This window comes from Squalius cephalus (genome assembly GCF_949319135.1).
Source record: "Squalius cephalus genome assembly, chromosome: 19".
Taxonomy (NCBI): Eukaryota; Metazoa; Chordata; class Actinopteri; order Cypriniformes; family Leuciscidae; genus Squalius; species Squalius cephalus.
This window is the reverse complement of record NC_137140.1, coordinates 11,490,923-11,515,735: the sequence shown is the minus strand read 5'-3', so window position 1 is coordinate 11,515,735 and position 24,813 is coordinate 11,490,923. Positions and strand designations below refer to the sequence as shown.

The window sequence follows — 24,813 nt, the reverse complement described above, 5'->3', positions numbered from 1 at the left end:
AGAAACGCTGCGGCCCTTATTGGCCATCAGTGTCAGGCCATTTGTAGTCTGACATTAACATGAGTATAAGATGTTATAAATTCAAAACAGTGACTGAGAAGCAATAACACAGAGAGTGCAGTCTACTCACCACTTAGATATTTGGCATGTTTGGCGTCACTGAAAATTTCACAGCCACCTGATCAACAAAACAAAGAATCAACAATTAGCATGTGCACAGAGATCTGTCATATCATGCCAAACACGATGCCAAACAGATATGGTCATTTTTGTTAGTAAAAAAAAACAAAAACTGAAGTCCATCCGTTCATCGAGTCCCTTCAAACACAAAGCCAAATCCTCCTTTCGCCCAGCTTGTGGCCAAATTCATAACGCCTGCAACAGCTCTGGGCCACTTCCAGAAGCTCTTCTTCCACTTTTCTGCTCTCTTCCTCATCAATCTCAGGAACACCAACAGGAATCTCATCAAGCCAATGAGGATGTTTCTCTGCCGTGTTGGTGGTGCATTTGAGTTATACACAGGGTTTGTGTACACTCCATATCAAACACTTTGTTTGGTTGTGCTTTCAAAAGCTTTTACACTTTTACACTACACTGTGCTTTCACACATTTAAATACTGTAATAGGTGACACAATTTATTTGTGACGCCATAAAGGCTGACGCAGAGATGCTGATGCTTAAAGAGAATGGCAAAAAAAAAAAAAAAAGAATGCGTCACTTCAACTGGAAATTTTGCATGATATAATTCCCATTTAATTATATTTTAAATTAACTATAACATTTGCTGTCGTTTATACCGTGGGATGTAAATATAGCCGCGCTATATATAGTAAATATATTGATGTGTTAAAGTGATAAAGCATTAGTTCTTTAAGTGAACAGCCTAATAAAGCTGCTGCTGCTGTCTGTCCCTCATTGTTAATTAAACAACAAAAGAAAAAGAGAAAAACTCTTATATTGCATTTGTCCTAAGTGTTTTTGTATCTTTGTTCTTATTTTTAATAACAAAGATAGAATAAGATAACCAAAATAACTATATTGTGATAATAAAATCATAAAATACATAAAATCATGTAATTAAAATTGTTTGTTTTAATTTGATATGATTTTACATTGTATATATTATAATTATTCCCTTAATCCAAAATTAAAAATAAATTAACAATTTATTTGATAATTTTAGTTTTACAAATATAAATAAGCTTTAGAATCAGTATATAAAGTAAAGCTTTAAAATGACTAACATTACATGTTTGGGTTGCTGTGTACCTACTGTATAAATATTATCTATATAAAATCGAATTATAATTAACTTATTTTACTGATATTTGTTCATTATCCTTTTTCATCAGCTCATTTCTTCTTACTGTGTAAATACATTTAAATTCTTCAGTTTTCATAAACATATATACATTTTTAGCAGTGAGAAGTTCCATATGCTTGCGCTCCATAGTTACTCTAATGAACTCATGATCAAAGTCTGATCTGATAGAAAAAGTTGATCAGCAGTATCATGGTACTAGCAAAGCCTGATTGGTTTGGTTTTGTCAGCTTGAAAAATCTCCTATAACACTGAGTTCGTTCAGCTAGCTTCATGGGTTCTGTAAAGGCTGTCAACTGAACTTCAGAGGCTGCTCACTGCAGAGCCACTGGAGAATGAAGTCCAGCTCCCCCTCTCTGGACGTCCAGCACTCTAGATGGAATTTGGGTGCATCATAATGGGTGGTGCTAGAAGGTCCAACCACACCCTATCCCCATCCCTCTACCCCTTAGATCCTCAGAGGTGGAGCTGGACTAGGTCAAGCTCAACCCATGACGTCCAGAGAAGGGGAGCTGGACATCCTTTGGTTCTGCAGTGAGCAGCACTTGCCTTTCAGGGACTTTGGTGGCAGCAGTGAACACGAACAGTAGGTGGCGCGCTTGATTCTACCGTGTTGCACAGAAGAAGAAGAAGAAGTTGGTGTTAGTGTTTGGTTTCAGTTTTCAATAATACCAAAGCCCGTCTACGGAAAGCCTGTTCACTCCAACGCCCTATTAAGTCCTATTGGTTGTAGTTCCAATCAGAGTTCCACTGGGGGCGCTCGCCATGAGTGCAAAATGAATGGGAGTCAATGGGGCTAGACGGCTAAATTTGTCTCCCTCGCCCGATTGCCGTTGAGAAATCTCAGATTTGATTGTAGGTTTTGCAAGTTCAACATGGGTTATAGATCGAAAGTTGAATGAACGAGTACTTATTTCTTTTCGATTTCTTACAGGTTGAGTTGTTGTTGCCCATAACACGCTAGCATTCTGCTAATCTGACGTCATTGACATTTTGAAATACTTTTTAAAGCAAACAAGTGACTCTAAAAAATCTAACACCAAGCAATTTGTAATTTCTTTGCATCCCCTTTCGAAAACAACATTCAAATTACTAGACAAAAAATTATATCCTAAGAAAAGTGGATTTTGAGCGGTAATAGCTCCATAGACCTCCATTCATTCTGCACTCCTCATGTGAGCGCCCTCATATGGAACAAGAGTGGAACTGCAACCGGAAGTTTATTGAGTGGCACTTCTCCCCTCATTAGACTTTCTCTGATAATACTGTCCGTCACAATGATTCGGATACATCGAAGTTTGTGGATCATTTTACCATGTTTTATTGCTTTATTGGCCGTGACCATTACATGTGGTGAGTTTGTTTCTGTGATATATAACGTTAGTTTATTATTGGTAGCTCTGTCCGTTACAGACAATATCAAAAAGAAACATGATAATCATACTATATGTACATTCAAACTGGTATGGTCCCTTTTGCTTATGTCAAGGTATTGCCATCGCTGTGCGTACTATGGTACTGTTAGTTACAGCACTTGGTGAGGAGATGTCAATCCAAAAATGAATTTGTTACTTAGAATAGTGTCAATTGACCAGGCTTTCTTTGAGTACACCTAAATGGTTGTTTTATGTTTTGGCTATAAATGATTAATACATATATACATAATTGTAAAGTTGTATACATTTTATATTTACATATACATAAACCCTGTGCTGTCTGTGGTTAAATGTTGATGTGTGCATTGGCGCCCTCTTTCGTTCGGGAAGAGTCAATGCTATGCGTTATATTCTTGTGTAACAGCTCCTGCAGTCTCATTTTTGCTCCTGTGTCTTTGCTGTATGGCTCTTCTATGGAAAATAAAGATCGAGAATCGGTCCATATCGAGTCTTCTGGCTCAGTATGCTGCTATGAAGGCAGTGTGCTGGCTGGGGAATCGCCAGAGAAACAAACTGGAGAAAGACACCCAGGACGTTCATCGCGTTCAGGAGGAAACTCTGCTCAAGCGCCTGCGCAAACACTCCGACACAGTCTACGGCAAACTCTACGACTTCGGATCAATTAAAGGTGATTGATTTCGAAGCGTGTACAGTGTAATAATTGTAAAAAGTACTCTTTTTTTTAATTTATATCAAAACGGGTGTTCAATTTTAGATTTGATACTCACTTTATTTCGATTTAATAATTGAGTAATCAAATATTATAATCACTCATGTCATTTTTTTGTGTTTAAATGTAAAAGCTTCACTTTATTCTTAAGTAAACTTTATTTTTGATTATTTTCTATGACCAAACTTACTGTAACTGATCAGTCTAAACTTTTGACCTGGATGTATCTTTAATCTGATGGTCTTTAACCTGTTCTTATGTCTTATGAGAGTCTGCAGTTTTTAATTTTTTTCTGGCTGAGTATCAGGACTACCTATCCGGTCTTTCACTCTGTCTTGCCAGGTTGGGAAAATGAAGTATAACCCTGCAGACTATTTGGATGTTGTACAAGTATAAAACTCTGATATTGCACCTCTTGATATCAGGCAATTCCCTAAGCTTTATTTGATATACTTTTACAAATATTATCAGGATCAGCGAGTCAAGATAAATGCCAAAAACAGCTATTTCTGCACCCATCTGTCTCAAATTTCACTGACTCGTATACAAAGTTGAGAGGGTGAACTTTTTCTTTACAGGTGGCTGAACATGATGCCACTTTTCCTCAGAGTGAAACCCAGATGTTTCAACTCATTGGGGCAAACTAGGTGTAAAACTATTACTGTCAACATTCATCTTGACTAGGCGAAGGATAGTCTGGGTGAGGGGGCCCTATTTTTAAAGTCCCTACTCTTGACATAATGGTTCTCTGGCATGGCCGATTATAAGATAAATCTTCTGATTTCAGTCCCTCGTTTTGATTTCAGACCACCCACTGTATTAACAGGGTGACAGTTTTTAGTTGTCCATTTAGCTAAAGCCTCTGTTAAATTTTTATTTATTTGGCTAATGGCCAGTTTCTACCACTATTTCTATCACATTTGTGTTTTGTGGCAGCCATCCTGTAATTTCTGAAAGTAGTAACCTTGATAGACTGGCCATCTGTCCAGGGTATTTCCCTGTCTATGGTTTTTATGCTAAAAAGCTTAAATTCACATTTTTCACATCAATCTACTCAATATCTCATAACTTTGCAAATTTATGAAAAATATAACATTGAAATATTACATTGATATACTTATTATTAATTTAAATAAGTTTATAATTTATGCATTAGTAAATTATTGAATGCATAAGGTTTTTATTGAAAGTGCAAAATATAGTTTCATAGCTTTTGAATCTATAATGTTTTATCGCCCTTCTCCCGAAGCATTTGAAGGCTCTGACTGCATGCCACAGATATTCTGTATATAGTTAATTTATGTATATTAGATATATAGTTAATTTTATTTAGGCTACATATATTAGAATCTTAGACAATAGTATATTTTCATTGAAAAAACTCACACAAAAACAAAAAAAAACAATTCAGTTGTATGTGGAGCAATTCTTTTTTACTTCTTGACTTCTAGGCAATGGAAATTACCTGTGGGACATGCCACCATCTTGTCATGAAATGTATGACAGTTTTTATTCTATCATTTCAGACACAGAAACATTTCGACAGCGCCATCCTGTCACGGATTATGACCATTATGAAAAGTATGTGGAGCGTGTGGCTAAAGGAGAGCAGAAGGTTTTAATATCGGAGAAGCCTCTTATTCTGGCAATGACATCAGGAACGTCTGGAACCAGCCGTATGCTTCTGAGCACCAGAGACACCAACACGGAATTCTTTCTACAGGTCACACATAAACATTTTTTACAAGTACAAAGTTATGTCAGCATTACACTTTTCCAAACACTTCCCCTGTCTTTCTATTGGTCAGAGTATTTATCATTCATTATTGTAGACATGCATTATTCAGTATGATTGGTTGCACAGAAGGCAGTGAAAAAACATGGAGAAACCTGCCAGATTCCTTAACACATGTTTAGGAGCAGAGTTTTAGAAGTAATGGGCCAATGCAGACCGACTAGCAACAAGTTTGGGGTTGTTGCAAGGGTTGGATATCTAATAGCTGAACTAGTTTACTGCAATTTGTGATCAATAAAAGTATGATCATTAGTTCTCAAGTCTTTGTACATTTCCACTGCACTGGCTCCCTATTAAACATCGCATCAATTTTAAAATATTGCTGATTACTTACAAAGCACTAAATGGTTTAGCTCCGCAGTACTTGAGCGAGCTCTTAACGCATTATAGTCCTTCACGTCTATTGCGATCTCAAAATTCCGGCCAGTTACTAATACCTAGAATATCAAAATCGACTGCTGGCGGTAGATCCTTTTCCTATTTAGCACCAAAACTTTGGAACAATCTTCCTAACATTGTCCGGGAAGCAGACACACTCTGTCAGTTCAAAGCTAGATTAAAGACACATCTCTTTGACCTAGCATTCACATAATACATTATAGACTTCTATAATTCAATGTTAGGCTGCATAGATTAGGTCAGCTGGAACCGGGAACACTTCCCATAAATCCTGATGTACTTGTTACATCATGAGAAGAATGGCATCTACGCTAATTTTAGTGTCTTTGTTTATCCCGAGGTTTTCCCGCAGCCTGCCGGATCCAGGCTGTATCCAGATCTGACGAAGGCCCTTCGCCTGGACCCGATGACAACGCAGTGCTGAAGTGCCAACTAGTCTCTCCCTATGGAGGATCCCTTTCCCACTCTACAGATGAAGCGTCGTCGGGAAACTCAATTCGCGTACCTACCCCGAATTGATAAAATAAAATAAAATTCTGAATCAAAACTATAAGGAAACACCAGTAATTTGTTTAGGCTTGGTTTGTAGGGAATTACAAACCTGCGCACATATATTCAAACGCACATAACTATAGAACCAATTCTTAATGCGCATCTGAACGCCATCAGCGTTTATCACAGGATCGCGTTTAAAGTTTGTGTAGAGAGAATGGTGTCTTCTTGGTGGCCCCTAATTTAATAACAAATGATCGTTGTGACGGAAGCGAATCAATCAAAACTTACTTTAGCTGGAAAATAACTTTATTAAAGAACTGCTATAAAGCCAAAACAATCTCTGTTACCTTAAATTATACGTTTATCTCTGTAAAGCTGCTTTGAAACAATCTACATTGTTAAAAGCGCTATATAAATGAAGATGACTTGACTTGACTTGACTTGACTTCCCAGATGGCTCGAGAGGATCAGTGGGCATGTAACCTATTATTTTTGTGCACTTTTCTGGCAGGGGGTGACTGTTTGTCTAGATGCTATGAGTCGAGCCTTTCCAGCCACCAACTGTCTCCAGAAGACCCTGAAGCTTTTTTACTCGCCCCTTTTTCGTCAGAGTGAGGCAGGTATTCCCATTGGCCCCAACTCCTCAACCCCTGCCTCCTCTAGACACATGCTGCATCTGTACACCACACCAGCACCAGTCTATCAGGTAGGGGATGGATAAATATGAATTTAACATGATATTCAAGTGATAATGTTTGTAAATGTTAAGGTGAAAAGAGAGACAAATCATGAGAGGTTCCTCTGTTTTCCACTGTTTTAGATTTGTAATTGTAATCAAACAATTCACAACAGGTTTTGCTGTAGATTTGCTTTCAACTTGTACAAATGACAATACTTTTTACATAGTGCTATAATGTCCATGTCTAATCAAACCTGGCTGTAATTTTCAAGTAATCCTCAAAATATTAATTTGATTTTGCTTGTATGTTTGATTAGTGTTGGATCTAAATTATACTCATATACTCATGAGTATGGAGAAGCAGTGGTTATACAGTATTGTCATCGACTTTTTCACACTAGCTAATGGACAGTTCTACCACGGAACGAAAGTGTGCATCATTGATCATTTTTCACGTCGAGAAATATTTTCTCAGAGGATGAGTTCTGCAATTTCGGTTCAAGAGGAATTATCATTGTGTGCAAGATCCACATCTTCCTCTGGTTACGTCGAGCTTCCTTGAAGTGATGCTCGAGTGATTAAGAATATTCCAATTTAAAATAAGATTTCCTTCGATTCCTCTGTCCTCATTTTCTTCCCTCGCATCCTAAGGTGGTGGAGCTGAGACACGAGGAAAGGAAACAAAGATGCACAAATTAGAAATAAGAAGCACCCCTAGTGTGTGCTTGTCACATGATGTCTCTGTTTTTCAAGTTTCCCTGTGTTATTTCTTGACTCCTCTGTTGTCAGGTTTTCTGAATATGTCCAGTTGTTTCTATATTTACTCATTTGTTAAATGATTAATCCTACCTTGTTTTCTCCCTTTACTTAGTCTTTAATAATAGAATTAGTTTGTTAACTGTAGCAGCCATAAAATATTAAAAGTATTATAAAAACTAAATGAACGGAAACTAAATTTCAAAACTATAACACTGATGAACACACTTATTTCTGTCACACTTGTTTCTGCAGTTTTAATTCCAATGCTGAGAACAAATACAATCATTGTTCCTCAAGTACAAGTCATGTCAGACCAAACCAGTCAGCTGGAATCCACAAAGCTGCTGTGCATGCAATGGAAGTAACTTTGGATAAAAGTACCTGCCAACTAAAATGAAATGTGTTTAACCATAGGCTCTGTATGATCAGAACACTAGTATACAGAATCTAAAAGATACTGTTTGTTTTCTCTCTAGGTGCTGAATGAGAGAGACGCCTTGTATCTGCATCTGCTGTTTGGGCTGAAGGACCGCAATCTCGGCACGCTGGAATCCAACTTCTGCTCTACTCTCTTTTATGCCTTCAGAGCCCTGCAGGTATAATGAGGATCAAAGGTCTGAGATCACTTATGAAAATGCTCCTATATTACATTATTCATTGAATAATTATATAATCAGCATTAAAATTTAAGTGATCACCTAGAAGTTGTGCACAGATAGTTATCATTTGCTTTACATCATAACTTCTCTTTGTTAATAAAGCTTTAAAAAAACTTTGTTTTTAAAGGTTTAAATACAAGGCCTCAGATCACACTGACCACACTGTATATAGCCATCTGATGAACAGAAATGCAAAAATGTCTTTGGTTTAGTGACCAAGGAATAATGCAGAATTCAAAACTTAGTTTATTTCCAGGTTTAAAGAGAGAAAAATAATTCCAGGCTTTCAGTGTTGTTGGACCGCACTGCTCATGTTCAAAAGGAAAAAAAGAAAGAAAAAAGCACACAGTAGTGATACCATGAATACTTTTTTGTAATGAGCTGTTCAAATATGTTCTAACATTGAATACAGCTAGATAGAGTGCAACATATAATATGCATGAGATTCTTGTCCCGCTCTTAGATTTGTCCGATCAGCTCATTGTTTTATATCTGACTCTGAATATATCAGATAGACCCCATGATCTTGTGTTCATCTGCATTTAGGAACGTTGGAAAGATCTTGTTGTGGATGTGGAAGTGGGCAGGATCAACTCCGGTCTGAACTTGAAGGCTGATGTGCGCTGTGCTTTAGAGAAGCTGATGAAGCCAGATCCAGTGAGAGCCACTGAGCTCACAGCCCAGTTTGAGAAAGGCTTTGAGGGGATCGCACTCAGACTATGGCCCAAGTTACACCTGGTCCTGGCAGTGGACTCGGGCTCAAACCAGATTTATGGGGAGATGTTAAGACAGAACTACTGTAAAGATGTCCCGTTCTACTCCCCTTTCTACGCTGCCACTGAAGGTGTGTTTCTGTGTGTGTGTATGTGTTTACCAGTACTGTGCAGTGGTGTTCAAAAATGAGGAGTCAAAGTTCACACTGTTTTTATATTCCAGTTACACTTAATTTTGACACTTTTTTCAGGTTAAATAAACATTACTTAGAATTGTATTAGTTGTTGTTTTCTTAATAGTGTAAGTAATGTTTAATTTATTTAAAAAAAATATTTCTCATCAAATTAGTGCTTTTAAAGCATTTTTTTAAAAACATTTATTAAAACAATAACTACAAGAATACAGTAAGACTTTTTATTTATGCACTGTTAAGCACTGTTCTTTTTAATAGTCAACTTATTTTCGGATCATCAGTCATCAAATTTCCGTCAACACTGCAGGTGTCGTGATGGTCACGGTACCTTTAATTTCATAAAACTGATTGTTCACTAAAAAACCCTCACAGATCATTTCAGGTTTGAATGTGACATGACATAAACCAGCGTTTATTTGGTTATGCATGAGATAAAAGGGGAGGCAAGAGGGATGCTGCCTCCTACCGAAACTTTAACCGCTGATGTTGGTTTGCCGCTTTAGAAAAACAGATTTATACACTTTTTAATGTAATATTTTTTGTACTGTAGATTATTTTCTCATTCAGTTTTTTAAAAAAGACGCAATGCCTCCCTTGCCACCTCGGAAGAAACCCTCCTGGTGTGTACATTTCTTAAGTGGATTGTTTGTGATATATTAAAGAAATAAGCCATGATAAGCATTGGTTTTTAATATTTTATGTGTTATTCTTAACATATTCCCTAAGATTGCTGAAGGTAATGTCATGCACTGAATTCTGACTTAGAGAATTATCTAAATGAAATTCAAAATCAAACCGTTGTGTCTGGAATCCTTCACAATTCACTACCTGAAGTTGTAATAGAGATAAAGATAAATGTTTTTCTATGTCTTTATTAACGGTAATACGTTAAATACAGTTGAACTAAATTCCTGCTACATGTAGTTTAAATGTATTTCAATACAGCACTGGAAAATACCATCACTACATATATTTCTTTATAAATTTAAATGGCAGAGACCTGACTCTTAGTAACTAGTTTTGGACGTGTTGAGCTTTTCAGCAAACTTTATGCCAATGCAGAGCAACTTGATGCAGCGACAGCTATTATAGTGGAGTGTCTTATTCCGTGCGGTTAGCAGTGTATCTCTGTCCAGGTGCTGGGTCAATATTTTAAAACATTATGGAGAACTAGCAATGCCTACTATTCAGTACAGCAAACATTCAGCAGCAAAGTTGTGAATGGAGCATATACTTGCAGCGAGTAGAGATTACATACATGCGTTTGTAGTGTGTAATAGTCTGTAATTCATGTTTCAGGCTTGATAGGTGTGAACCTGTGGCCTCTGCAGGACAGCAGACAGTATCTCCTGTGTCCCCGCTCCATGTTCTGTGAGTTTATACCAGAGGAGGATCTGGATTTAGAGCAGCCCAAAGCTCTCCTGATAGAGCAGCTTCAAGAAGGACACAACTATGAGCTGCTGGTCACCAATGCCTCAGGATTATTCAGGTCAGGTACATGATCCTGCTGCTTTACATTTACTTGGTTTTCTTTACACACCCTGCTTTTGCTGCTCTTATACCATCTGTCTGTTCAGTTCTTAATAGTCTTAAGTAGGAATAAAAATGTTTTTGTGTCCAAAAAACCAACTGATTTTACCATGGAGATATTACGTTACTTTCCTCAGTTATAATTACACGGATGATAATTTGAGGGTAAAAACAAAGTAAATGTCAAAGTGCATTTTCATTCGATGTTAAGAGTTTTGCAGAAGTGGATGTTGTTAAAATATCTGAATGGACAATTTCTAGGAATGTACCTGATCTTCACTAAACTCTGAACAACACTTATGCTGCAAATAGGCTACAACTAATTCAATCAATCTTTTTTTTAATGGCATCATGTATTGGTGCAGTGCTTCTTCCTCAATTCATATAAAATGTTTAGTCTTTTGGATCTTTGTACAATTCATCCTCCAACAGGTTTTTTTTTTTTTTGCTTAAGCCCAGTATACTTCAGTTTTGACAGATACTCTTAGTGTGTGTACAGCAGACGCTTAGCTTTTCAAAGTATGTTCGATTTCATACACATATACAACAATTTAATCTTTGTACAGTGTTTGCGTTATTTCTCTCCAGACGTTTTGACCAATACAAATGTCTCACATAGTGGCTTGTCAACGTGGGCTTCTATTGTTGTTCCGTCTTTTCAGAGAAACAATAAACAGATTTTAGAAACTTAGAAAAGTAAAATATTGGTAAAATTATGTACTAGATGTTTACTGAAGTGTTTATTTATGTTTTTCAGGTATCGCATTGGAGATGTTGTGAAAGTAGTCGGGTTTCATAACCAGTGTCCAAAAGTGGAGTTTCAGTATAGGTACTCATGTTTATTATACATTATCTAATCAAGTGGTTCTGTGTTACTCAGTGGTACACAGCACAACACTATTTCACACTGTTTAAAAAATAGTAAAAATATTTGGGATGATCCGATCCACGTCATCGTATCGTGCTGATGCTGGCCCAGAACGCTAAATTGGAGATCGGAGATCGGAGGGGAGAAAAAATATGATCCGATACGATACCTATTAGGGGTGGAACGGTACATGTATTCGTATTGAACCAAAACGGTACATGCGTCACGGTTCAGTGCATGGATTTACACGGAGAATACACGGTATAAAAATAAATAAAACTCGCGTGCACATTAATTAAAGTATCTTAATGTTAGATACGCGCATAGACATATGCGGGTTCTTTAGGGACACCTAATCTGTTGCCCCGCCTTAGCTCTGAACACGCGTCTATTTCGCTTCAAACGCTCGCTTTTTATACGCGTCCTATTTGCTTTGGACGCGCGAATGGATTCAAAATGTTCAAGCGTCGAACTAAACGCGATAGACGTGAATTTGACGCTCTATTCGCGTTTGGTGTGAACGCAGCATAATGAACAGGCTGCGATGTCAATATTGCAATGCTGGAATGTGTGTGTGTGTCAGAGAGAGAGGCACGGGCGCGATCGAACAGTGGAAACATAAAAACATACTCCGTCATTTTGTTCATACAGGACAAGGACATCATTAAAACTGCAAAGTGGTTAGCCTACTTATATTTGTGTAAAACACAACATTGTGCTTTTGTCAAACTGTAAACTCTTGTCAAACTGTAATCACACACACACACACACACACACACACACACACACACACACACACACACACACACACACACACACACACACTGTTTAAAAGCCAAAATTATCTAATCTTTTGGACATTCATCATATTGCATTGCATTGGTTTTCATTTCTTGTCCTAAAACAGAGCACTAATCTGTTTATTTTTAAGTTACACATTCTACATTGATTAAAAAAGAAAATCAAATGTGTTTTTAAAAGTAGTATTATTTTATACAGAAATAAATAATTTATAATTCAGATGAGAATTAAGTTAAAGTTAATTAAAATTTTAAGGAAACAAATATATTGATCTGAAATATGGCAAATTAATTTTAAATTCATTCAGGTACCAAACATATCTCAAGGCCTTTTGATAAAGGGTGGCAGTCTTTCATTATCAACTGTTTTTGTGGACTATATACTGGAGAAGTATTTATTCTCCATTTGAGTGAGATGTTTTTATGTGACTAATTGAGCAAAGTGCTTCCATATATTTTATTATTAGTAGTATTAGTTCAAGAATAAAATAAAAATATCGGATTGATATCAGTATCGGCAAATAGCCAAAGCTGCGGCATCGGTATCGTATCGGAAGTGAAAAAGTGGTATCGGGACATCCCTAAAAAATTTTTTTTTTTTTTGTTGCTGTAGCTCTATTCCTGTAGAACAAACTACACTTGTGGCACTTGCAACGCTGAGATCATGGGTTCATGTCCCAGGGAATGCATGAAATTGATGGAATGTGTTCCTTAAATGCAGGATAAATACGCCTGCCAAGTGCATTAATGTAATGTATTATCTAATGGTGTGATTAGATAACACTGAACAGATTCATTATTATTCTGTTTGCCCCTGCAGCAGAATATGGCATTATGTATGCTGCACACAGTCCTCACACTACAAATTCTTACTTACAGATTTCTGTTTTCCCAATGCTGGAAAATTTGATCAAAGTTAGTACCTGAATGTTTGAGAAGCACTGATCTAATCAATTAAAAACATATTTCTGTGTTATTGTTTCTTTAACGTGTGTTCAGGCGTGGTCAGATGTTGAGCGTGCGTGGTGAGAAAGTGTCTGAATCGCTGTTTTTGACGGCCCTTAAGAGGACAGTGACGCAGTGGCCAGGATCAAGACTCATAGACTACAGCTGTGTTGAGAGTGGCATTCTAGGTAATGTTTCATCAAATTATTTGTCATTTAAAGGAATGTGCTATCTGCAACAGCAGATATTCACCTACAAAGCAATTGAGACACGAGGCTACTTTTTGAGAGGTAACTTAAAGGTCCCATTCCATGGATTATTTTTATTATTTTATCATGTTTCCAGGGGTGCCCTTATAATGTTAGTATGTTTTTTAGATAAAAAATTGTTATAATTTAGAAGTAAAAGGCATATTTCCTAGCCTGATTTCATTCCCTGGTTTGAACACTCTGTTTGAAGGGGCGTGTCTGCTGTGAGACTTCAGTGTAAACGCCCTCTGCTGTGATTGGCTGACATGCTTGCATATGAAATATCTGGCATTACATGTGGAACTATCTGGAAAACTTTTACTATTACAGCTATTATACGTTTTTACTATTACAGCTATCTGGATTAACGAATCGTGAGAAGTTTTTTAAGTATTTAGATCTATTTCAATATAAAAGGTTGCAGTGATGAGCACTGAGCAGATGACAGTCTGTTGATCGCGTGAAAGATCTTATCATTGCAACGCAGTTACTGCACTCTCACTAATGATTTCACCAATGCAAACATGAGGTATATAAATACAGTAAGAGATTCGTTGTGCAGTGTAACAGCGTCATTGATTTCATAACGAGTTTTGGCAAGTGTCCATATAAACTCGCGCTGTGTCACCGACAGCAGCTTGGGCGACTGGAAAGGGATTGTTCTTTGATCGCTTTCTGTATATTAATCACAGTTTAAGTAAGATTATTTTCATCCTACTAAGAGAAACGATGTGAAGTTGATCGCTACTTCCATATTAAATCACTACTTGTACTTACCGCTTGCTGGAATATAGTTGAAATAGTCCCCTTCGTCAGTATGAAACGCTGAGAGAAGTCTGCTTGATATTATCCCAGGTTAGAAAAACAGTCCGTGGTGAAATGGACAGAGCAAACTAACAACTTCGAATTAAACTTTTGCGGTATCCGATTATAGATAAACATCAACCACGTCTGTTGACATTTCGCCATCAATACGCCTGTGTTCCTGTGGGCGGAGTTTAGTCTAAACACGGTTCTGGTGATGTCACTAAAGCAGGATGTAGAGGGGTGTAGTCCAATCCAGGCGTTTTTTGTAGTCAACTTCTGTTAAATAAAATATCTCGCTTGGCATTGAACTTTGAGCGTTATAATTTTACAGATATTATTTATACTCTAACAACAACATTACACACTAACTAAACTTTGAAACATGGAATCGCATGCAACGGGACCTTTAATTTTCAGAGAAATTTGTCATGTGAATAAGTGACCATTCACACCAAAATTGTTGTCACCTACGCTGTTTTTCAGCTGCTTTTCAGCTGCATCTACTGAACATGCACTAGATGGGTGTTTTTGACCATTTTTGTTGTTTTTTTCGTGCCATTTTTGTGTTTTAAAACGTGTCTAGAGGCACCTTTGTTCTGCTTAGGTGTACAGAGTCTTATTGAAGTGTGTAATAATAGTTACATGAATGCTAAATTTACTCCAAAAAAAAAAAAAGAACAAACATTTTAACACAATCATATATATAATTTTTTTTCCCATCTGTGCATACCCTCAGATGAAATCCTACAGGCGCCCCTGATATACAGCCTAGGCAATTTTAAGTAGCACTTACAATACAGATTGCTTCAAAGCAGCTTAACAATGGTAAACAGGAAACACAGCATCAGTTCATCAATTATGAAATTATTTCAATTCAGCTATAAACAGCTCTACAGAAGACAATAGTGTCATTATTCAGCTTGAGTCAGTTCAATGTCCCCAACTAAACAAGCCAAAGGCGACAGTGTCAGGGAGGGAACCCAAACTCCATCAGGTGACAGAAATGGGAAAAAAAAAACATGGAAGAAACTAGGCTCAGTCGAGGGGCCGGTCTCCTCTGGCCATATGAGCAAACATGGTGTGATTTATGATTCCAGGCTGCATCCAGCACCTCAAGGACTGGAATTTCATTTCAACCCTCCCCTGAACATTATACATGTCAGCATGAGACTAGTGTGATTGAATTTTGACCCTGTATGCAACGTAAATAGAGTACAAGTTGTAATGAATCTGGAACATAACTTGAATTTTCCTGAAATGGAAATACATGCAGTAAACCTGTCATTTAATTTGTTCTTTGTATTTGCTGTAGGCAATGCATCTGGAATATCTCAGCCGCATTATCTTGTGTTTGTTGAGCTAAAGGGTGTGAGGAACCTCTCAGAGGAACAAAGATACAAGGTGACTATCTATAATGTTCATTAAAAAACTTTTAAGAAACCCTTCTCTTTAACTGCTCATAATTTAGATATCTTTTCAAATCCAACAGTTAGACCACTGCCTACAGGAGGACTCTGACATCTACAGATCCTTCAGGATGAAAGGCAGCATCGGACCAATGAGAGTTCAGCTCGTTCGTGATGGAACTTTCCAAGAATTGAAAGATCGCATGATGGCCTTCTCTAGTGTTTCGTCCAACACCTTCAAAATGCAGCGTGTGATCCGTAGGAGAGAGTTTGCAGACTTTCTACTGCAGAGGGCTTTCTCATGAGCATTTCAATTAGAAATGAAGGCTCTGATACAAAGCTGAGGTGTCATTTTTGGCTATTAAAATGGTTTCTCCTATCCTATTTGTATATGCAGAGACAACTGTAAATAACCCATTGGTAGGGCGATTCCCTGAAAAGTGTAACAGTGTGCCCCTGTCGCATTTTCAAAGCAGACCTCTGGAACAGACTCAACCAGGGGCATGAGTTGTCCATCCGATGGAGGTGTAGGATTACAAATTAATTAGATCTGCTGATCCTACATCCTTACATAACATCACATGAAAAACTAAGGTGAACTACACTGTATTGGGCATCAATTTACTGATCAGATTCAATATAATTTCCATTGAAGGGGTTTTGTCAGTCTTTTGATCTTCCTACTGAGAGTCAAACTATGTGTGAATGTTCACATAGTCTTAGTTCTTGTGGCCATGTGATGTTTATACAATTGAGGGGTACCATTATCTTCAGTCGGGTTTTTTTAGTCGAAGGCAATTGCCTATATTGTCTTTTAAATTATTTGATTTAGTGGTCATCTCTAAGGCTGTGTGTAAGGTCAACACTTTTAAGTACTGTCAACACCTTTAAGGACTGCCCACTGAATGCCTATAAGATACCATGTAAAGTTCCCTTAGTCAGACTTGATTGCAGTTACCGACTGCAGCTACGACAGCTCGTGTTCTCAATAAAGAATCCTGCTGAAGATACAACCAAGTCTCCTGGTCATCGCTTCTGAGTGTCCTTCAGAGATCACAAGGATCATTTGGAAACTTGTCTGCAGATCTGCTTGGGGCTGATGGTTGAGTGATGGTTCTTGATCCTGCAGGACCACAATACTGCACATTTCGGATGTGTCCCTTATTTACTGTAGCACAGCAGATTTCTATCATTAGGAGGTATTCAAGACAGGAGATTTAGCAGTTTAGTTAATTTAGAGTAAGCGCTAACCCAAATGTTCGGTTCCTGAGTAACTTTCAGGCTATGTTCATGCAAATGTTGCAGGGATATGTAGCAAATTAAACTATGTATTTTTCAAAACATACTTTGAACAACATAAATAAAAAACAATGTCAGAAATAAATCTGGCCTGTCTGTTGTTGATCAACCATTGGACAAAATGGCATTCTAATATTATATTATGTATATCTTTTTTTAGTTAATGTTTGGTTACACTTTTACAAGTGTCCTTGTTACAATGCAATTGTACATCTTAAGTACTGAGTCATTTTACTTTATGGTGTATTTTAGGGTTATGATAAGGGTTTGGTTTATGGCTAGTAATTGTGCATAATTTACTGTTATTACTGCAGTACATGTAACAAGGACACTGTAAAATAGTGTTACCTAATGTTGAAAAAAATTGTTTTGTAAATGCCTGACAATCATGCCAATAAAGCTTTGACTCTATATGTGACTTTCTGTAGGCCTATGTGAATAGGTGGCGATAATTGACCACCGTTTTGTCTTATTAGCATGTCATTAAATCATCAATTCAAGTGAATTGTTGAAAACACCAAATTGTTCACAAGTGAAACAATGGACCTGAACGTAACAATTTCACTTTTACGATTCATTCAAAAGCATTGATTCATTAGCTAAAAAAGCACCACTAGTTATATCTTTATAATTATTCTTAGTAATAATATCTATCATTTCTAGAATAAATAAAATGAAATATTATGATATAAATTTTAAATTCCTGCAAAGAGAAGGAAAAACTGGCATTGTGGAAGAAAGTCATTCATTAAAAGTTATGTGCTGTCATATTTATTAATTTTCATTTTTGATTGACCATTCTTTTTTTATTATATTATTATGGTATGGTTGTATCACAAAAAAGCTTTCTCCCACTTATCAACTCCATTTATCTGCTGGTAATAATGCTCTGAGGACTTTTATTCTGAGACGCAATGATGTTCTCTTTCATAGGTTCACTCATGACAATGGGAAATGCCCTTGGGGCAGTGCTGATTGTCTGAACCCGTATAGAATCACGTCAATATACTGGCTGATGGCGCGGGCGCCGCCTTCAGAAGCACTAAGTTACTCACTCTTGATATAGTGAACATACCATCTGCTCCTCAGATTTTCCAAATGCCTAGGTCTGTCTCATGCTCGCAAGGCTATTTATGGTGCCCCTGGCTGCAGGTTTTGTGAGAATTTTAAACATAAAAACTAACCGACGCGAGGCTTGCTTGCTTGTTTTCTTGCTTTGAGATGGATTCATCCACTCTCCCCCGTTGCTCTGTGGCAATGAAGTGGCTAAGGCCCTTCATGAATCTGAGTCTCGGGGATCAGATGTCGAATGCGAGGCTGAAGAGCAAACAGGCCAGGCCGGTTTCTCCCTCTGTCTCTTGCCCAAGCGCTCACACTGCACTGATTCTCCTGTGGAATTTCTCCACGATTATTATTTATGCCCCAGTCCAGAGGCACACAATGCCTTTTCCCTTGGAATGGAGGATATTTTACAGTATTTACTGTGGCATCTGATTCTGATTTTGGGCCCGTGGCTGACACCCTCCCATCTAACGGTTAGAAAGGCTTCTATCGCCGCATGTCGGGGCACAGACCAGGTCCTCTTAGGTAGCCTCTTTCTGTGAGTGGGCCTTGCATGGAGTTTGCCCCTGGTCTTGTGAAGGTGTTTTTGCGACCCAGGCCTGGTTATGTCCCCAAAGTTTTATCCACATCATTTAGGCTCCATTTGCTTTGCCCCGTTCGGGCTTTAAAGGTGTATGTGGACTGCTCTGGCCAGTGGCACAAGTCCTCTCAGTTGTTTGAATGTTTTTGGGCCGGCCACAGAGGGTTCGCTTCCTCTATTCACAGGATCTCTCATTGGTGAGAGATGCAATTTCTTTGGCTTATGAGGTGCGGAAGCTCCCAACACCTCTGGGCATTAGAGCTCACTCTACTAGGAGTGTTGCATCTTCCCAGGCTCTTTCAAGGTTATGAGATGTATTATGTGAATGCTTGGCTAAAGGGATGTGTCTTTAGTCTAGATTTAAACTGGGATAGTGCATCTGAGCTCCGACCATCATCAGGAAGGCTATTCCAGAGTTTAGGATCCAAATGCAACAACGCTTCCCTTCCTTTAGTGGACTTGGATATCCTAGGTACTACCAAAAGCTTAGAGTTTCGTGACCTTAAAGAGCGTGATGGATAGAAGAGCGATATAAGATTGTTATTAGGTAACTAATGTAGATATGATAAAATAGGTGTTAAATGATCATATTTTCTTGACCTGGTAAGAACTCTAGCAGCTGCATATTGGACTAATTGTAGCTTGTTTATTGAGGATGCAGGACAACCTCCTAGTAATGCATTACATTAATCTAGTCTAGAGGTCATGAATGCATGAACTAACTTTTCTGTATCAGAAATAGATAGCATGGTAGTGATGTTTCTGAGGTTGAAGCCTTATCCATATCAATTCACAGATCTGTACACGCTTAATGACTGCTGTTTGTGACAACAATATATACAGACTCTGAGGTATAAATGAATGCATGGGTGAAAATTCAACATTTCAGGATCATGTATGCCTAGGTTAATCTGGAAGTAGTTTGAAAAGTAAATAATGCTGGTTACAATTTTAAGTCAGTCTTCAGTCTGCAAACTTTATGCAATACAAATAAAAGTGGGCACCACAGGCCATACTGTGACTAGCTCTTATAACAACAGCCAATCACGTCGCTGGAACAGAATTTCGCCAAACTGCAATCCCTGTAATGAATGGATAAAAGTATCATTGAGTTCTGAAAAAGTGTCGTGAAAGAAGGTAAATGCATTTGGATACAGTAACAATGACAATTAAAGCTGCAAGCAGCATTTATCGGGGTTCAAGCAGTTAAGGCCTTTAAGGCCTTTAAGCACAAAAGCATCAAAAGTTATTAGTTTTATTTAGCAAGCATCTAACCACTGACATAATAGATGAAAAAGACTATTTACAGCCAATACAGGCAATGTACCATAGGAAATATATGGTTTTAAAGCTTTTTTAACAGTTATAGCGCCACCTATGGTCCAATCTCCATAAAATTGCTTACTGTGACCTCAAATTGAACCCATACACATGTGTACTGAGTTTGGTGAAGATATCTCATTTACTTCTTGACTTATAGCCATTTTAGTAAAATAGGCTCCTCCCACAACAATTTACCACATTCTAGTATTATTTACTATGATTCTAGCATGATTGTGCTACAATAGTAATTGTTATATAAGTGATTTTTTAGTGTCTTATTGTTATATAAGTGATTTTTAGTGTATAATGAATGCAAAAGCATATGTGAGTAGACTTCATTAATAAGTAGAATGGCCAGCAGAGGGCAGTAGAAGACCAGTTATTGGCTCACTTTCACTTTAAACTTCATGATTTTCACCATTTTTCTGTACTAAAGCAAACCAGTTTTTCCATTTTAACTCCATAATGCATGTTTACACACACACACACACACACACACACACACACACACACACACACACACACACACACACACACAAAGACAAATGTTGTTGTTTTTTCAATGCTATTGGGATATGTCATTATGAAAATATATGTCAATGGTCTATAAACATTTCACAAAGTCTTTGTAAGCTATTAATCAGATTATTCAGAATTTATTTAGAAACCTAAGACTACACACACACATTATGTGGTAGATACAGATATTTGAAATATATGATGTGATCAAACTGTCAATACTAATACTTTAACAGATGGATTTTGACTAAATGTAATTGTAAATGTTAAAATAGGGATTTTATAAAGTCTAAATATAAATTATAGAACAATATGACAAAATGACTATTTTAAACAGCAGGGGGCAGTAAAATACCACTTATTGGCTTAATATGCCATTAATTCATATCATTTTCACCTTTTTAACTGTTACAGAGGCAAATTTTGTCCGATCTGTCTGAAATTTTTCATCCTTGTTCAGGGTGATATTTCACACGTTCTGACTTGTTTTTAAGAAGGTCTGAGCATTGATTAAAGAGATATAGGCTTTCGGGGACACTTGGTAAAGGCCACATTTTGAAGTGAACCTATTATAGCTATCCAAATGAAGAAGTTCAACTTTTTCTGACAACTATTGTTCTAGTGAGTCCAGAGAATGGTTATGCGATAGTTTTTAACATTATGATATGAAAATTATATGATCAGACATGGAAAAGACCATTTACAGCCAATACAGGCAGTTTGCCATAGGAAATATATGGTTTAAAAGCCTTTTAACTGTTATAGCGCCACCTTTGGTCCGATCTCCATAAAATGTTGCATGCTTGTTAATGATGTTATGTCACATATGCTCACCAACTTTTGTGAAGTTAGGAGTTTTCATTTAGGATTTATAGGGTTTTTAGTGTATTTTGCCACGCCCATTTTATAAATGACCCTATTACAGCCATCCAAATGCAAAAGTTCAACTTTTTTTTGATAATTATTGATCTAGAGAGTCCAGAGAATTGTCCTAGACTGGTCTGGTTCCGATCGGGCAAAAAACCTAGGACTAGTTCGCAAAAGTAGGTTTTTAACATATTCATGAATAATTAATGAACAGTTTGATTGACAGCAATGGTTCTTGAGGCAAAGTTGTTCAGGATGAGGAGATCTATCAAATGATATGCATATTGTGTGGATATTTGTAACACCACGTGATTACAGAGCCGTAAAACTCGTTAGCGCCAACTAGTGGCCGATTTCTTTTAAAATTCTTACAGACCTCTAGGGCCATGAGCCGAACATGCCCATTGAGTTTCGTTTCGATCGGCCTCCGTTAACCTTGTCTAATAGGTGCTCAAACTTCATTGGCCGATGGCGGCCATGTTTTTTGAGATACACCAATGTCCTCATAGACATTCATGACACCTTGGGCCAAGACACTGCATACCAATTTTCAAGTCAATCGGACTAATGGTCAGGTGGTTATAGCCTGTTTTAAGTTTTTTTCGTGTTATAGCGCCACCATGTGGCCAATCGCCGGAATTTTTTTACTGTGACCTCAGAGTGCCCTCTTACACTTTTGTACCGAGTTTGATGATTATACCTCATTGGGTTCCGGAGTTATAGCCGTTTTAGTAAAATAGGCTCCTCCCACAACATACATTTTGGCGCCGCTTAGCGACCGTCAATCGAAATTTCAACTTTTTTTCAATAATTATTGATATTCAGACTCCAGAGAACATTTCTGCACTGGTTTGGTTCCGATCGGGCGAAAAACCTAGGACTAGTTCGCAAAAGTATGTTTTTGACAAAATTCAAAATGGCGGAAAAATTTGCATACCGGAAATGAAATCGGAGATATACGTTTTGTTTGTCATGAGGTCCTGATTACATTGATATAAGACACTTGAGTCTACGACATACGGTCTAGGAGTTATGAGCAGTTTCGCGCTTTTGGTTGCTGTAGCGCCACCTATGGGCCGATTTGGCTAAGTGCGTGTATCTGAGTAGCGAGCAATACTACTACCATTTGACCAAGTATCACGTTTCTAGGCCTTACGGTTTTGGCTGCACGATGCGTTTTAGGGAAGAATAATAATAATAATTAAAGCTGCAAGCAGCATTTATCGGGGTTCAAGCATTTAAGGCCTTTAAGCACATAAGCATTTAAGACATTAAGTTTTATTTGGAAAGCTTTTAACCACTGAAATAATAGATGGAAAAGACCATTTACAGCCAAAACAGGCAATTTACCATAGGAAATATATGGTTTTCAAAGCTTTTTGACAGTTATAGCGCCAGCTATTGTCCGATCTCCATGAAATTTTGCACGCTTGTTTACAATGTTATGGCACATATGCTCACCAATTTTTGTGAAGTTCTGAGTTTTCGTTTAGGATTTATAGGCTTTTGAGTGCATTTTGCCACGCCCATTTTCTTTATGACCCAATTATAGTCATACGAAAAATTCAAAAGTTCAACTTTTTTTCGATAATTATTGATCAGGAGAGTCCAGAGAATTGTCCTAGACTGGTCTGGTTCCGATCGGGCGAAAAACCAGGGACTAGTTCGCAAAAGTAGGTTTTTAACATATTCGCAAATAATTAATGAACGATTTGATTGACAGCAATGGTTCTTGAGGCAATGTTGTTCAGCATGAGCAGATCTATCAAATTATATGCATTTTGTGACAATAAGTGTAACACCACGTGATTACAGAGCCGTAAAACTCGTTAGCGCCAACTAGTGGCCGATTTCTTTCAAAATTCTTACAGACCTCTAGGGCTATGAGTTGAACATGCCCATCGAGTTTCGTTCCGATCGGCCTCCGTTAACCTTGTCTAATAGGTGCTCAAACTTCATTGGCCGATGGCGGCCATGTTTTTTGAGATACACCAATGTCCTCATAGACATACATGACACCTTGGGCCAAGACACTGCATACCAATTTTCAAGTCAATCGGACTAACGGTCAGGTGGTTAAAGCCTGTTTTATGATTTTTTCATGTTATAGCGCCACCATGTGGCCAATCGCCGCGATTTTTTTACTGTGACCTCAGATTGACCTCTTACACATGTGTACCGAGTTTGGTGAAGATACCTCATTTACTTCTGGAGTTATAGCCATTTTAGTAAAATAGGCCCCTCCCACAACGTACGTTTTGGCGCCCCTTAGCGTTCGTGAATCGAAATTTCAACTTTTTTTCGATAATTATTGATATTCAGACTCCAGAGAACATTTCTGTACTGGTTTGGTTCCGATCGGGCGAAAAACCTAGGACTAGTTCGCAAAAGTAGGTTTTTGGCAAAATTCAAAATGGCGGAAAATCTATCATGGCGGAAATGAAATCGGAGATATACGTTTTGTTCGTCAGGCATCCAGCTTTCCAATGATATAAGACACTTGAGTCTACGACATACGGTCTAGGAGTTCTGAGCAGTTTCGCGCTTTTGGTCGCTGTAGCGCCACCTATGGGCCGATTTGGCTAAGTCCGTGTATCTGAGTAGCGAGCAATACTACTACCATTTGACCAAGTATCACGTCTCTAGGCCTTACGGTTTTGGCTGCACGATGCGTTTTAGGGAAGAATAATAATAATAATAAAAATCAGGGCAATTACAATAGGGTTTCAGCACTTCGTGCTTGAACCCCTAATTAAAGCTGCAAGCAGCATTTATCGGGGTTCAAGCATTTAAGGCCTTTAAGCACATAAGCATTTAAGACATTAAGTTTTATTTAGAAAGCTTTTAACCACTGAAATAATAGATGGAAAAGTCCATTTACAGCCAATACAGGCAATTTACCATAGGAAATATATGGTTTTCAAACCTTTTTAACAGTTATAGCGCCACCTATGGTCCGATCAACATGAAATTTGGCATGCTTGTTTAGAATATTATGGCACATATGCTCACCAATTTTCGTGAAGTTCTGAGTTTTCGTTTAGGATTTAAAAGCTTTTGAGTGCATTTTGCCACGCCCATTTTCTTTATGACCCAATTATAGCCATACGAAAAATTCAAAAGTTCAACTTTTTTTCGATAATTATTGATCTAGAGAGTCCAGAGAATTGTCCTAGACTGGTCTGGTTCCGATCGGGCGAAAAACCAGGGACTAGTTCGCAAAAGTAGGTTTTTAACATATTCGCGAATAATTAATGAACGATTTGATTGACAGCTATGGTTCTTGAGGCAATGTTGTTCAGCATGAGCAGATCTATCAAATGATATGCATTTTGTGACAATAAGTGTAACACCACGTGATTACAGAGCCGTAAAACTCGTTAGCGCCAACTAGTGGCCGATTTCTTTCAAAATTCTTACAGACCTCTAGGGCTATGA

General features: G+C 37.7%; 1 protein-coding gene across 2 annotated transcripts; it reads left to right on the top strand.

The window, feature by feature from the left end:
• The first annotated feature begins 1,937 nt into the window (after positions 1-1,937).
• Positions 1,938-17,440, top strand: ghdc (GH3 domain containing). 2 transcript variants are annotated; one of them, XM_079850733.1, is made up of 11 exons: positions 1,938-2,675; positions 3,123-3,386; positions 4,955-5,151; positions 6,629-6,823; positions 8,032-8,151; positions 8,761-9,058; positions 10,421-10,610; positions 11,409-11,480; positions 13,319-13,452; positions 15,632-15,720; positions 15,809-17,433. In XM_079850733.1, exons 1-11 carry the CDS (start codon positions 2,600-2,602, stop codon positions 16,028-16,030), a joined length of 1,857 nt encoding a protein of 618 aa, XP_079706859.1. In that variant the 5' UTR covers positions 1,938-2,599; the 3' UTR covers positions 16,031-17,433. The 2 variants fall into 2 exon arrangements, with proteins under 2 accessions (XP_079706859.1, XP_079706860.1); XM_079850734.1 differs by having other exon boundaries at positions 1,981-2,675; positions 3,185-3,386; positions 15,809-17,440.
• The last annotated feature ends 7,373 nt before the right edge of the window (positions 17,441-24,813 follow it).